The 13,431-nt window shown below is 38.4% G+C and overlaps 1 protein-coding gene across 1 annotated transcript in view; it reads right to left on the bottom strand.

The window, feature by feature from the left end:
• The window catches only part of SIM1 (SIM bHLH transcription factor 1), a 75,543-nt gene that overhangs the window by 24,721 nt on the left and 37,391 nt on the right, over positions 1-13,431 (bottom strand). The window contains exon 10 of the mRNA XM_050786267.1: positions 6,289-6,457. Coding sequence (XP_050642224.1) covers positions 6,289-6,457 — 169 coding nt within the window. The remainder of the gene's footprint in view (positions 1-6,288; positions 6,458-13,431) is intronic.

Genomic DNA, 13,431 nt, shown 5'->3' on the forward strand with positions numbered 1-13,431 from the left:
GTCTACTCTAATAATCTCCTAAAATTTCAACAGGAGAAGAAGACTAATCTCAAATTTATCCATGGACAGGAAATACAAATGCACCTATCTAATATAAGACTTTCTATGAAAACAACCTGAATTTTTCTGGCAATATGCATTAAAAATTTTTGTTTTTAGTGGTCCAGGATTACATGTTTGGGTGTTACATATAAAACATGAAATGAAGGAATATCTATATCAATAGTGATCAAAGTGCTATGTATAAAGGGATAACTATGCTTAAGAAATTATTGACCCTTCTGATATCTGTGACTTAAAAAGTCAGTCTCTCAGCATAGTAGTCACTAATATATTTTTGAGATCAGAGAAAACCTTTGCAAAGGAAGAGTTTCTACCTTCACCAAAAGGAAGCCAGATTGCTGGCAATGAAAATTAAGAGATTTCTGTGGGATTATTTAAGGTAACAGATGTAGAATAAAATCTGCAAGTGTTACAATGTATCAGTAGCAAGTGATTAAATACTTTCAGATTTCAGAAGCATACAGTCTTCTGTATGCCCTGTTATTACTGAATTATATAGTGTATTGGTTATTACTGACTAGGGAAAAGGCAAGAGGAGGGCAGGATGATACAATAAAACAGGATGGCACGCACTGTCTGTAATAAATGTAACTATAAACATGCCAGTGAGAAGTTTAAAAGGAAACTCTGGAATGAGGAGGCAATTTATTCATCATTGACATGACTAAACCATGGCAAGATAACCTCCAACTGGTGTTAATGTAGCTATAACTAGTTTTATTAAAATAGACAGAAAATATTGTAGCAATGTCTAGCAGATAAAGTCTTTGAAATAAATTATATAAACTCAGTATTTCTAATTCAACAGAACTCTGAAAAATACATTGCTATTTTCATAAGCATAACAAATGTCATAACAATAAAATACAACTGTCATAATGGTAAGATTGCTACCATACAGCAGCACAGTAGCTATGGGCAGAATCTTTGGAAATTAACTGTAATATTTCTTACAATTTTTCCAAAACCATTCAAAACAATTTTATTTTGACCTCTCCTGTCCCCAGTAATACCTTGAGGTACAAAGATAACTGAGTCATTCATTAAGTGGTCATAATATAATCAAGTCTAACATCATTCCTAAGGGTATCTCATACCAGAAAGGGACCTAAAGTTTCATCTGTTAATGGAGACAAACTGAGTGGTGGTTGACAGAGCAGTAGCAACATCATCTTGGACAAACACCACCACTTTAAGTTCCAGCTCCCTTTCTAGCCTCATGCATTTCAAGGAAATCACTTCTCTTCTAACTACAAGCAGACAGAAAGAGCAGACAGTAAAATAAGATAAGACAGCTCGGGCACAGAGGGAGGTGGTGGGGAAGTCTCTTGGGTAATGCCAAACTTTACCCTCATACAATGGGCCCCAGTAAAACGGTGGGCCTTAATAAGCACATTCCTTTTCCTTCAGGTTCACTAACATAAGGAAGCTAAAAGCCGACTCCGGAGGATGCCTGCAGCTGCATGAAGATGTATGGGAACAGACATACAACCCTCCCTCCCAGATAAGCACAACAAAGAGACACAGAAGCAGTCCCAGCCTCTAATAAACTCTCCCACCCTGAACCCTTAAAAACCCTTAGTCTGTAAGAGAGTGTGACTCTGACCTAACTCAGCCAGAAGTCCCTCTCAGGTTCATTTTCTAAAATAAACCTGTCCTTGTTGACTGGCAAGCCACCCTGCATGTTTCTCTCCTCTTTCTTTAATTCTTACAGTGGTAGCAAATTACAATTTGTGCATGTCTTGAATATTTGTATAAGGGTGCCTACATAATTCCAAAACGCAGTATTACTGCCATTTGTTAGGTATCTGTTAGAAATCTAGATATGCCTGATACATACTAGTCAGAGCAAAAAGCCTAATGAATAATAGTGATAGAATCATTAAATCACCATTTATATAAGTAGCTAAAGAGGCACAAGACATTACCCTATGAGTCCAATTTTGCTTTTGCTCTGGAAACTGCCTCTTGAAAATTTTAATGTGAATTTGCATGCCAAAAATATGTAAATAAGTAAATAACAAAAAAGACTGTCACCTTATTTTTGAAAAAATGGACAGAAATATTTAAAATTAAATACAATTGAAAGTTTTATCATTCAGTCACAAAAAAAGGAATTTATTTTGCAGCTATCAATACAAAAAGGAGAATCTAATATGTGTATCAATAACTACTAAAAGTAAGCTTTAAAAGTATAATTTCCAACTAAATCCATAATGAATGATCAGAATATATTTATGACAAGAAAAGGTACAAGCAACAAAGGATAAAACATTTTATCCATTCTTCCTCTACAGTCCCTTTTATTTCAGGAGAGAACTTTAGTTTAAATCTTCATAGACTCACGTCAGACTATTAAAATTAGTCCCCTAAATAGTTTTCCTTGCTTCAATCACATTAATCCTCTCATTTCCTGTTCAAAACCTTTACTAGTTCTCCAAAAAACAAACTCTAAACTCTTTGGCCTAGCATATAGTTGGTACCACTCTATATTTCTAAATATATCACTTCTTCTTAGTGCTCATTAAAAGACACCAACCCTCCTCCACTCCACCCTCAGACCCAATCACATTAACAATTTATTCCTGCATTTCCTCATAATTCTAGGCTTCCTGAAGTCCCCTTTCCTTTCCCTTATGCCCATATGCCTGAGTTCTACCCTTGACTCCAGGTCTCCCACAACACCTTCCTCAGCCAGGCTAGAGTCCATATGGTTCATACCACCTGCAATGTCCTTTGTATATACCATCTCCTAGACAATACTTATTCTAGTATATAATTTATGACTTCATCTGTACTGCAAAACTTAAGGATATTTCTTTTACCACTTCTTTGTAGTCTAGCACTTTTTAATCCAACCCCTAACTCCCAACTATCATGATGACCAGAGAAGTATCTTTTTAATGCAGGTATTCAGCTAGCATCTGCTAAGTCAAAGACATGTAATAGCAATGATGCATGAAAATTAAAAGTGAATTATTCCTTAACAATATACAAACAATTTGGACCAGATAAGATTTTTGAGAAGCTAATTTTTAAAAATTCTGAGAATTTAAAATCCAAGATGGAGGACTTCTAAGTTGCCTCTTCCAACAGAAACGGTGATGAGTTTGCCCTGGACACCATAATTTTCCAGTGTGCCCCAGAGGAAACTCTCAGCCTATGAGAATTCACTGTAAATGCCTGCTTTCTTGTCTGTCTGTACTAGCAAGGATAGCATGTTCCAATTCTGATCTCTAGGTTATCAACAACTCATGCAGGAGGAACTCAGTCAATGATTGATTTAGTACCATGATTATCTAAACACAATTAAAGAATAACCTTAACTAGGCACATAAATGTTAAGTAAACTTAATTTATGACTGTGCAATTTCAAGTGAGACATATGGTTGAAATTCTAAGGACTAGTTTATGTAAGTATTAACCACAATAACAAATACACAAACTTTAAGATAAATCCTATGTGGACATACGTGTGTGCATGTGCATTTCATAGAACATTTCTAGAAGAAAGAACAATTTTGGATAGAAAAAATGAAAAATGGGCACTTTGGGAGGCTGAGGCAGGAGGATGGCTTGAAGCCAGGAGTTCAAGACCTGCCTGGGCAACAAAGTGAGACTCCCATGTCTACAAAAAGTATTTAAAAATTTTAAAATTAATGGGCCACATTGTTGTGTGCCTGTAGTACCAGCTACTTAGAAAGCTGGTACTACAGGGAAGTATTGCTTGAGTTTAGGAGTTCGAGGCTGCAGTGGGCTAGGATCTTGCCACTGCACTCCAGCCTGGGCAAAAGACTGAGACCCTGTCTCCAAAAATAAATAAATAAATAAATAAGAAAATTTTCTACTTTCTACTCATCTGTGTTCCTTTTCTTTAAATCATAGAACGTGTATAACTTTCCAGTTAACTCCTTTCCGCCAACCCTTACCCCATGGAAAGGGTAAACTAATGGTAGTTAAAACATTTAGTATCCTGTTAGAGTGAACTAATAGAAATGTTAGCTGTTAAGAGCTGAGCATGAAAGAAAACATAGACTAGACAGTGAGGATTTGGGGGTCCAATAGGGAGATTTTATTTTTGTGGCTTAATTTCTATATAACAATGGACAAACTCCTTCTACTTAGTACCTCCTAATTTAAATTCTTCTTTCATCTATGTGTCCAACACATCTACATATTAAACGAGAGAACTACCCAAAGCCATAATCCATCTTTCCAAGCAGTAAAAAGAAACCATAAAACTCTCTTCCCAAGGTACAAGAGAGCAATAAGAAAAGTTTCTCGTTAGATGTTCCATAAAACGAAGCAGCTCCTGGCCGAGTATGGTGGCTCACCTCTGTAATCCCAGCACTTTGGGAGGCCTAGGTGAGTAGATTGCCTGAGATCGGGAGTTTGAGACCAGCCTGGCCAGCATGGTGAAACCCCGTCTCTACTAAAAATACAAAAATTAGCCTGGCGTGGTAGCGGGTGCCTGTAATCCCAGCTACTTGGGAAGCTGAGGCAGAAGAATCGCTTGAACCCAGGAGGCGGAGGTTACAGTGAGCTAAGATCGTACCACTGCACTCCAATCTGGGCAATGGAGCAAGACTCCATCTCACAAAAAAGAAAAAAGAAAAAAAAGCTTCTTCTCTGCAGTGACTTTGACTAAAATGTAATGTTTTATAAATTAAGTGCTCAGTACTTATAATGGAAGTTGTACACTGAAAAACATCTGGGCATCACACATCTACTCTCTTTTCTTTTGCCAGAGTAAAGAAACGTGATCTTCTGTGGAAGACTTCAAACCATGTGACGTAAGTCTCTTAGAGGCAGAGACCATGTTGTGCTCATCTTCATACACCAAGCCACTAAAATAATCTAGCAAATAGCAGCCTCTTAGTGACCACTGGTTCAGTGAACAACATTTTCTCAAATAGTATACACTTATAGATATCAACAGAATAACATAACTCTGACAAATAAGAAAACAATAGTTTCTATACCTACTGGATTGTCATTTTTACTTACAAAACATATTTTAAAATAAATGACAAAGGTCAGCTTGATGAATAAGTGACTCAGAAACCAGTTTGGTTTTGTTTTTGTTTTTGTTTTTTCGAGATGGAGTCTCACCATCACCCATCCTGGAGTGCAATGGAGCGATCTCGGCTCACTGCAACCTTTGTCACCCAGGTTCAAGCCATTCTCCAATCTCAGCCTCCTGAGTAGCTGGGACTACAGGCACATGCCACTACGCCTTGCTAAGTTTTGTATTTTTAGCAGAGTCGGGGTTTCACCATGTTGGCTAGGCTGGTCTTGAACTCCTGACCTCAAGTGATCCCCCACCTCAACCTCCCAAAGTGCTGGGATTACAGGCATAAGCCACCATGCCCAGCCTCCAGTTTGGTTTTATACTAGCCCAGGAAGCATTTCCCGAGCTACTCTAGTGAACTGCAGGAGGTTTGACATGATGCTATTAAAAGAGAAGGATGGAGGTGAGGTGGCCACAGGATATTGGGAATGGGTAATTCTCAGTCCTGTCCTACTTCCTTCAGGCCAGGAGAGCTGTGTACACACCTTGACATAGTCTAGTTTCTATGTCTGTGACTGAACAGAAAAATAATTTTTTTTTCTTTCAAGAACCAGGAATCCTATTTGTACCTTGCAATGTTTCTGGAATATCTCTCGGGGTCTCATCTTCTCTCCACCTTGCAAAGATAAGAAGAATTTGCTTTTCCTACCATTCCGGCCATCTGGAAGACCCTCTTTATTTCATTCCTTCTAGTAAATAGCCAGTCTGTGTTCAAATTGCATGGGAACATGCATCCTTGTTCCTTTGCCTTCCCCTTTTAATTTTCTTCTTCTTTAGTTCCTGTCCCAAGATTCATTTTTCTACATCGAGCTCTTGTTTCCTGTATTTTATTTTGCTGGCTACATCATTTCACTCACTGGGTGGGAGGGAAATTCAGGATCAATCTCCTCAAAATCACAAAGAAGTTATAGTTCTGACAACAACCAGACTCTCGTGACCTTTATATTAATGCAGTAAACCACAAATTTTCAAATTTTCAAATTTTTACTATCAGTTATTTTAAAAGGAGGCAGATAGTTTAGAGAACCTTGCAGATTTACAGAAGTTTTAGTTATTAAAACTAGATAATTCATTCCAAACAGTTTTAATACTTTCTCAACCTCAAGTTCAAACCATGTCACCAAAAGAAAGTTGCAAAACAGCAATGCACTTACCTGAGGGTATGGGGAAGTCCTGGATTTTGACTTTGAGCTGGAGAGCCGGGATTTGGCCCCCTTTCTGTTGTCAGTCATGGTGGGGGTGGAGCTGCTGGTATAGGAGAAGGCTGGTTTGGAGACTGAGATCTGATCCAGGGAGAGCTGCAGCCCTTTGTATTCTGTGTCTCTGCAGGGTGGAAGGACAAAGCCCTTAATCAGCCACCATAGGAAATGGATTCATGCATACTCTCATCAGGAATGATAGTAATCCATATTTGAAAAGAAGGCAAGCAAAAGTTAGCCCTATAACTAACTTCCACAAGCACCTGGATTATTCTAGCAAGGCCTAATATTTAACTAGTGTGCTGATAATAATGTATTTCTCATTATTTTTATTAGTTAAGTGGAAAATAAGCACATAATTCATATTTTCTGAACTTCTGTGAGCTCTTTGATGAGATATGAATTAAACAACCTACTCTACAGGTTTCTTATGTGGGGTGGTCATCTGATGCTACCAGATTATTGGTAGCATGTCTACCACCAATATAAGGACAAACAGCTGTCTACTGTCAGCTGTTCTAAGATCAATCATTCTGGTAAACATTCAAAGCATTCTTAAAGTTAGCTAACTAGTTTAAGCAGGATTATAAATAGTTAAAAATTCCTCTCAACAGGTTAATTCAGTTACTTTAGGTACATTTTACCACCGTTTTTTCCATTCCTTCCTTTATTCAATAAATATTTATTGAGTTCCTAATATACACCAGACTTTGTGCTACATAAGGATGTAAGAATAAATAAGATACCTATAAACCCTGCCCTTGTGTGGATTATAATACACTGGGGAGAAGAAACAGTAAACAAATAAACATACATAATAACTGCAGACTGTGGTATGAAGCTTATCTTAGGAAGCTCATTTCAAAGGTATACTTGAGATATCTAGGGGCCGAAGATGACAGCCTTGGCCTGCCCATAGATACAACCTCTGCTGGCTTCTAGACAGCAGTGAATCTCATTGGACTCCTCAGTTTTCATAAGAGGACATTAACCCTTTCCACTGGCAGCCAAAATAAAATGTTTTAGAGAGTCTTCTTTATGAAGACTCATGGGAGAATTTTCTCTCAGGTTCCGGAACTCACTGGGCTGCCCCTGGGTAATTGATTTATTTTGATCTCATGAAACTGTGAATCATATAGCTCATCAAGTTTCCCTCTTTGCACTAAAAGTCAAAAGTCCCCAAGCCCTGAGTCTGATTTGTAATCACTTCTAGCAAGTGTACAAAGTCCTCATGCCATGCATTTTGTGCAACACACTCCACTGGCTTCTCTTATTTTTCTTATTTTTCACTTTCTCTGATTCTCTAATGGGTTTGCCTTTTAAAATTTTTTACATGCATTTTTAATTGTCTTTGGATTGAGAAGCATATAAAACCTGATTTTTTTTTTTTTTTTTTTAAGACAGAGTCTCACTCTGTCACCCAGGCTGGAGTGCAGTGGCGCAATCTCAGTTCACTGCAGATTCCACCTCTTGGGTTCAAGCGATTTTCTTGTCTCAGCCCCCCAAGTAGCTGGGATTACAGGCAGCCACCACAATGCCTGCCTAATTTTTGTATTTTTAGTAGAGACAGGGTTTTGCCATGTTGGCCAGACTGGTCTCGAACTTCTGACCTCAGGTGATCCACCCACCTTGGCCTCACAAAGTGCTGAGATCACAGGCGTAGGCCACTGCACCCAGCCTAAAACCCAATAAATTAATAAAATCATATATGTAAAAGTGACCAGCACATTCAGTTATCAGCAAATATCCAGTGATCAGCAAATATTCAGTTATCTTCTTTTCTTTGACCCTATTGGTTCTTCTATAGCAAGATCAGGCAAAAGCAAAAGTATAATTCAGTACTTGAAAATTGCTAATAGAGTAGATTTAAAATATTTTCACCACACACACACACACACACACACACACACACACACAGACATAATGATGAGTATGTGAGGTAATGCACATGTTAGTTTGATTTAGATTTTCCACAGTGTATACATACATCAAAACATCACATTGTACATCACAGATATACATCTTTTACTTGTCAATTTAAAATGGATAAAATATAATTCAGACAAGGAGACTCTTAAGTGAGTAAGAATAGAAACCAGCTAAAACAGCTCCAACCATATCACTGCCACAAAACACAGGGAAGTGATGTTTATCAGCAAATTACAATGGCTTCCTATCAAATAATCTATCCACTCAATGCAAGCTTTCTCTAAAAAAAAAAAATGTTCTTCTACATAAACAGTAAAAATTTAGAAAGTGAACCTGCAATTTGTCTTTCAGGCCTGGGAAGTCCTATCCCATCACTGGTCTGCTTTTCAGCTCTAATCAACTCCTTTTAAGGACCATATAGACTCTGAGCACTCTGTCAGAAATGGAATAACTTTCAAAATGCTGCTCCCATTTGCTTTTTTGAAAATATTTCAAAATTTTCCTTCATCTACCCCTTACTTCATTCAAACAGTTGTCCCTAAATTGACTTTAAACTCTCTTGGTTCTTCTTAACCTATAAAACTCTTCTTAACTCCCACTTGCCTCTATGAAGCCCTTCCTGACTGCTAAAGCTATTTATTCAATCCATATTTACTGAGTGTCTTTTCTGTATGGGGCCCTGTTCTGGGGACAGGGAGACATCAATGAACACAAGAACTAAGTTCCTACCCCTCATGAAGAAGGTACCTGAGTATTGTGGGGAAGGAAGCAAGAACTATCCTTTTCCACCTCTAGCCTTACTTTTCAAGTGATTATGTCTTGTCTTTCTCAGCGGATTCTAAGTCCCTAGAGGACAAGAGTTAAGAGATATTTTATTATATTCCAATGACCATTTGCACAGTATTTCACATAGAAGAAAGAGGAAGACAATAACAAGGATGAAACTAAGAAAGATTGTTTTCCCCAGTGACTACTAATAACTTGCAACCCAATAACCTTTCTGCACGATAAAAAACTCAGATGGGCTATGAGTCCTCTGACCTACCTGCCATTAGACATCAGTGAGCCAAGTTAACTGGACTCTAACAGGAGGTAGAGCCTCCACCCTTGGGCATTTCCTGTGTCAAATGCACTTCCGTTCATTGGACAATAGTCCAGTAGACATTTAGTTTCTGCTGGACAGGATCTAGACAGACAATAAGAATTGTGCACCCATGAAAGTTTGGCCAAATAACTTGGTAAACTCATTCCTAGTGCTGCATCTCAAGCCAGGGGTTTTATGGCTATAAGCAGGGAATAAGCAAGGATTTATTTTTCTCTTGCACACTTTCAGATCCCGCCCCCACCCAGGGTATGCATCTCACTGTTGAAAAAGTCTTACCAAAATTTTTGCATGGCTTCTAATAACAGAAATACTTCAAATTAAGTAGGTTTAAATAACATGTAAAACCAAGACATAGTTTAAAATTTCACATATTCACATGAAAACTCTAAAAAAATAAGAAGAGTTATACAAATACTCTTGATAAATTAAACAAATATTAATGCTTTGGTACACATCAAAAATACAAAAATAATCCACCAAAATGTAACGGAAGACCATGATGGCAGGTTGATCAGTGGTTTAAGCTAACCTCTGCCTCTATGTATAGGCCTCAATTTCTTTCTTGTAACTCATACGGATTTGGTGAATTTTTTTATTTTGTTCTGTTTTGTTTTGTTTGAGACAGGGTCTTGCTCTCTCACCCAAGTTGGAGTGCAGTGGTGCAACCTTGGCTCACTGCAGCCTCAACCTCCCTGGCTCAAGTGATCCTCCCATCTCAGCCTCCCAAGTAGCTGGGACTATAGGCATGCACCACCATGCTCAACTGATTTTTTTATTTTTTTATTTTTGATAAACACGAGATCTCTCTGTGTTGCCCAGGTTGGTCTCATACTCCCAGGCTCAAGTGATCCTACTTGCCTTGGCCTCCCAAAGTACTGGGATTACAGGGGTGAGCCACCATGACTAGCCTTGGATTTGGTGAAGTTTAGATGAAATATTCTATGAAAAACTCATAGCACAGTGCCTAGAACATAGTAAATGCTCAATAAATAGCATTATATCTTACCTTCCAAACTGTGTGACAAGTTTTGGCACCTGCTATCCCCAGAACAATAGTTTCACTTTGGTAATGATTACAATAAATTTCATTATAAAAACCTTTTGCTGTATTTCATTCCTTTCTATCCCTGATATGGTTTAGCTGTGTCCCCACCCAAATCTCAACTTGAATTGCATATCAGGGACCCAGGGGGAAGTAATTGAATCATGGGGGCCAGTCTTTCCCATGCTATTCTTGTGATAGTGAGTAAGTCTCACAGGATCTGATGGGTTGATCAGGGGTTTCTGCTTTTGCTTTTTCCTCATTTTCTCTTGCCACTGCCATGCAAGAAGTTCCTTTTACCTCCCGCCATGATTCTGAGGCCTCCCCAGGCATGTGGGACTGTAAGTCCAATTAAACCTCTTTTTTTTTCCCAGTCTTGGGCATGTCTTTATCAGCAGTGTGAAAACAGACTAATACAATCCTAGACCATTTTAATTTACTCTGTTACTTTTTGGCCTCTAAAATCTATTGCAGTATGGCCAGAATACTTTTTAAGGTAAATTCTTTATTGCTAAGTCAGCAAATGGGGACCTTATGGCAACACAGTCACTCTGAGAGGAATTTGGCCTTCCTGCCTCTCTGTTCAAAACTCCAACAGCTCAAAAGATGTGCTAGGATGGAAAGCACAATAAAAAATACCCACTTAAAGCCATTTCAAGTACGGTTGATGTGCTGCCAAGAGCAGCTCTGAATGGCAGATTCACTAAGAACAAAGCATTTGTTTTACTTTTAGAATTCTATTAAATTGAGCGTTTCACTTGTATAGCTTAAAGGGCTAAATGCTGATGGAAATCACATTATGAGCTCCATTTTCTTCCTCCTAACCCAGACACAAATTGTCTGGCCCTACCCTCTTCCTTTCATTTCGTGAGGCACTTTCTGGTATCGCATATGTCCTCAAAGTTACATGCATGCTCAGTAGAATCATATATTTAATGCTTCCTCATGGAGTGGAACAAAGTAAAATACTCAGCTGCACAGAACTTAGACTCTTAAATCAGTGTGGTAAGAAATTTGACTTATCCAGTTTTCTAAATGAAGGACAGCACTGCTCTCCTTCTAAAGTTTTCTTGAAAAGTGCCACACAGACCCTGTTTGGGGCTCCATGAGGTAACTTTCTCAAGGGCAGTATATGCTGTTCTCTCAGACGTGATTGGCATATGGAAAGGAACTGTGGCACATGCATTTGACATATCCTTCAAAAGTCTACTGAGGAAAATTTACACTTTTTTCTCCCTTCAATGATTTCTAGAGAGCTCCAGACGTCTTCAGGTGCCTCAGCTCTGAAAGCAATCTGAAATGGGAAATTTGCAATCACTAGGACTTGCAGCTTGTCAATCTCACCCATATTTGCACAGACCAAAGTAATCCTCTTATTCCATTACAGGCAGTCAGAAATCATTCAATTTGCAGAATTAACCATCTGAGTCTACTTTAAACTTTATAATAGTCATGTACATATTTGAAATAACTCAAATTCCAATAGAGAAAATGGGGCCATTTTGTATCTTTGGGCTTCCTCAGCCTTCCCTTAAGCAATACACCGTGACCACTCATGAGGCAAATGCCAACATGCCATATGGGAAGCTCAGCGTGACACCCTTGGAAAGCCAATAGAAGGTGTCTTTGCCACAAAAACTGCATTGTCAGATTTAGAGAAATGCATTCACATTATTTCTATCATTTCAACTGGGAGAATAGCCTCCATAATACCAGTAGCCAAACTAATTTATAAAGAAATTTGGAGCTATTTACAATTTCAAGTGAGTTTGAATGAGTGTACAGAGAAAGCAATGAACAGTATTTCATCAGTTCTTTTTGATTCAAGATTATTTGCAATAACTTTTCTCTTCCACCCCACCATATTCCACTTTCATTTTAGACAACTTTATTTTTGCTTCTGTCATGTCAATTTGGAGTTGGCTGGCCAATCTGGAGCTTCTTTGTTGGCTTTATGTTATGTGGCAATTCTTTAAAGAGGTTGCCAGATTTCCCGATTGAGCTTTTTTTTTTTAAACAGCTGAAGGTGATCAAATTACCAAGGAAAACGTGGAAACAAAGACGTACAATTGATTTGGCTCCAAAGGCGCTGATTGAAATAAGCAGAGGATTGCATTAAACCGTGATCGGATTAGGTGGGAATGACTGTGCCTTACACTAAACTTTTTAATTGGATTCTAGAGTCACTGTTACACGAAGTGCATGACCTTCTTTATATTCTGGCAGAGTTACCGCCTGGCCACTGGGTAAACCTCTGCAGCAGAAAGACCTACTTTATGTTTCATTTTCAAGCTCCCATGGAGCCCAGCAGAGAGAGCTGACAAGAAGGAATACTGCGAGGGGCTCACAGACTAAGAGAATCTGCTGGGAAATTAGGCTAAGGCGCCCTTGGAAATTGTAATAGTCTCATACTAATAAGTGGATTTATGTTTGCTCCTTGTAGTTTTCTCCATTTGATCTGGTGATTTTAATAGTTGTCCCAAAGTCTTTGGTTTTACATAAACATACATTGCCTCTGCCTAGAAACCATCTTTCTTCTCCACTTTGAAGGTTTCATCCAACATGCTATGGAGTGGATGGCATCACAAGGGTAAGGAATGGTTCAGACACAAAGTTTGCTATCACATTGTAATTTCAAGACGGAAAGACATGAGTGTAATCAACAGGCAAACAATAACAACCAAAAAGTAAGGCAAAAAACATTGCGAAATGTTGATAAGATGTGCCAAAGTCAACCAGCCTCATAACAGAGATTGTTTAATACCTTCATACCAACCCATGGAACAAGTGGAAATATAGCTAAATCCAGATCTGCCATCACACTACATCTAAATTTGTTCCCTCACCCCTCCAGGCCACGGCGATTTCTCCCAGCTCCTTCCTCTGAGTTCCTATACCATTCACTGCCTCAACCACTCAACTGGCATTTCTAATGTTCTGTCTTACAGTGTGGTGGCTTCATATCTTGATAACCTCCTTCTAAATTCCTTCTTATAACAGCCTTTATTTACTGTCTAGATAG

This window comes from Macaca thibetana, chromosome 4, assembly GCF_024542745.1.
Source record: "Macaca thibetana thibetana isolate TM-01 chromosome 4, ASM2454274v1, whole genome shotgun sequence".
NCBI lineage: Eukaryota > Metazoa > Chordata > Mammalia > Primates > Cercopithecidae > Macaca > Macaca thibetana.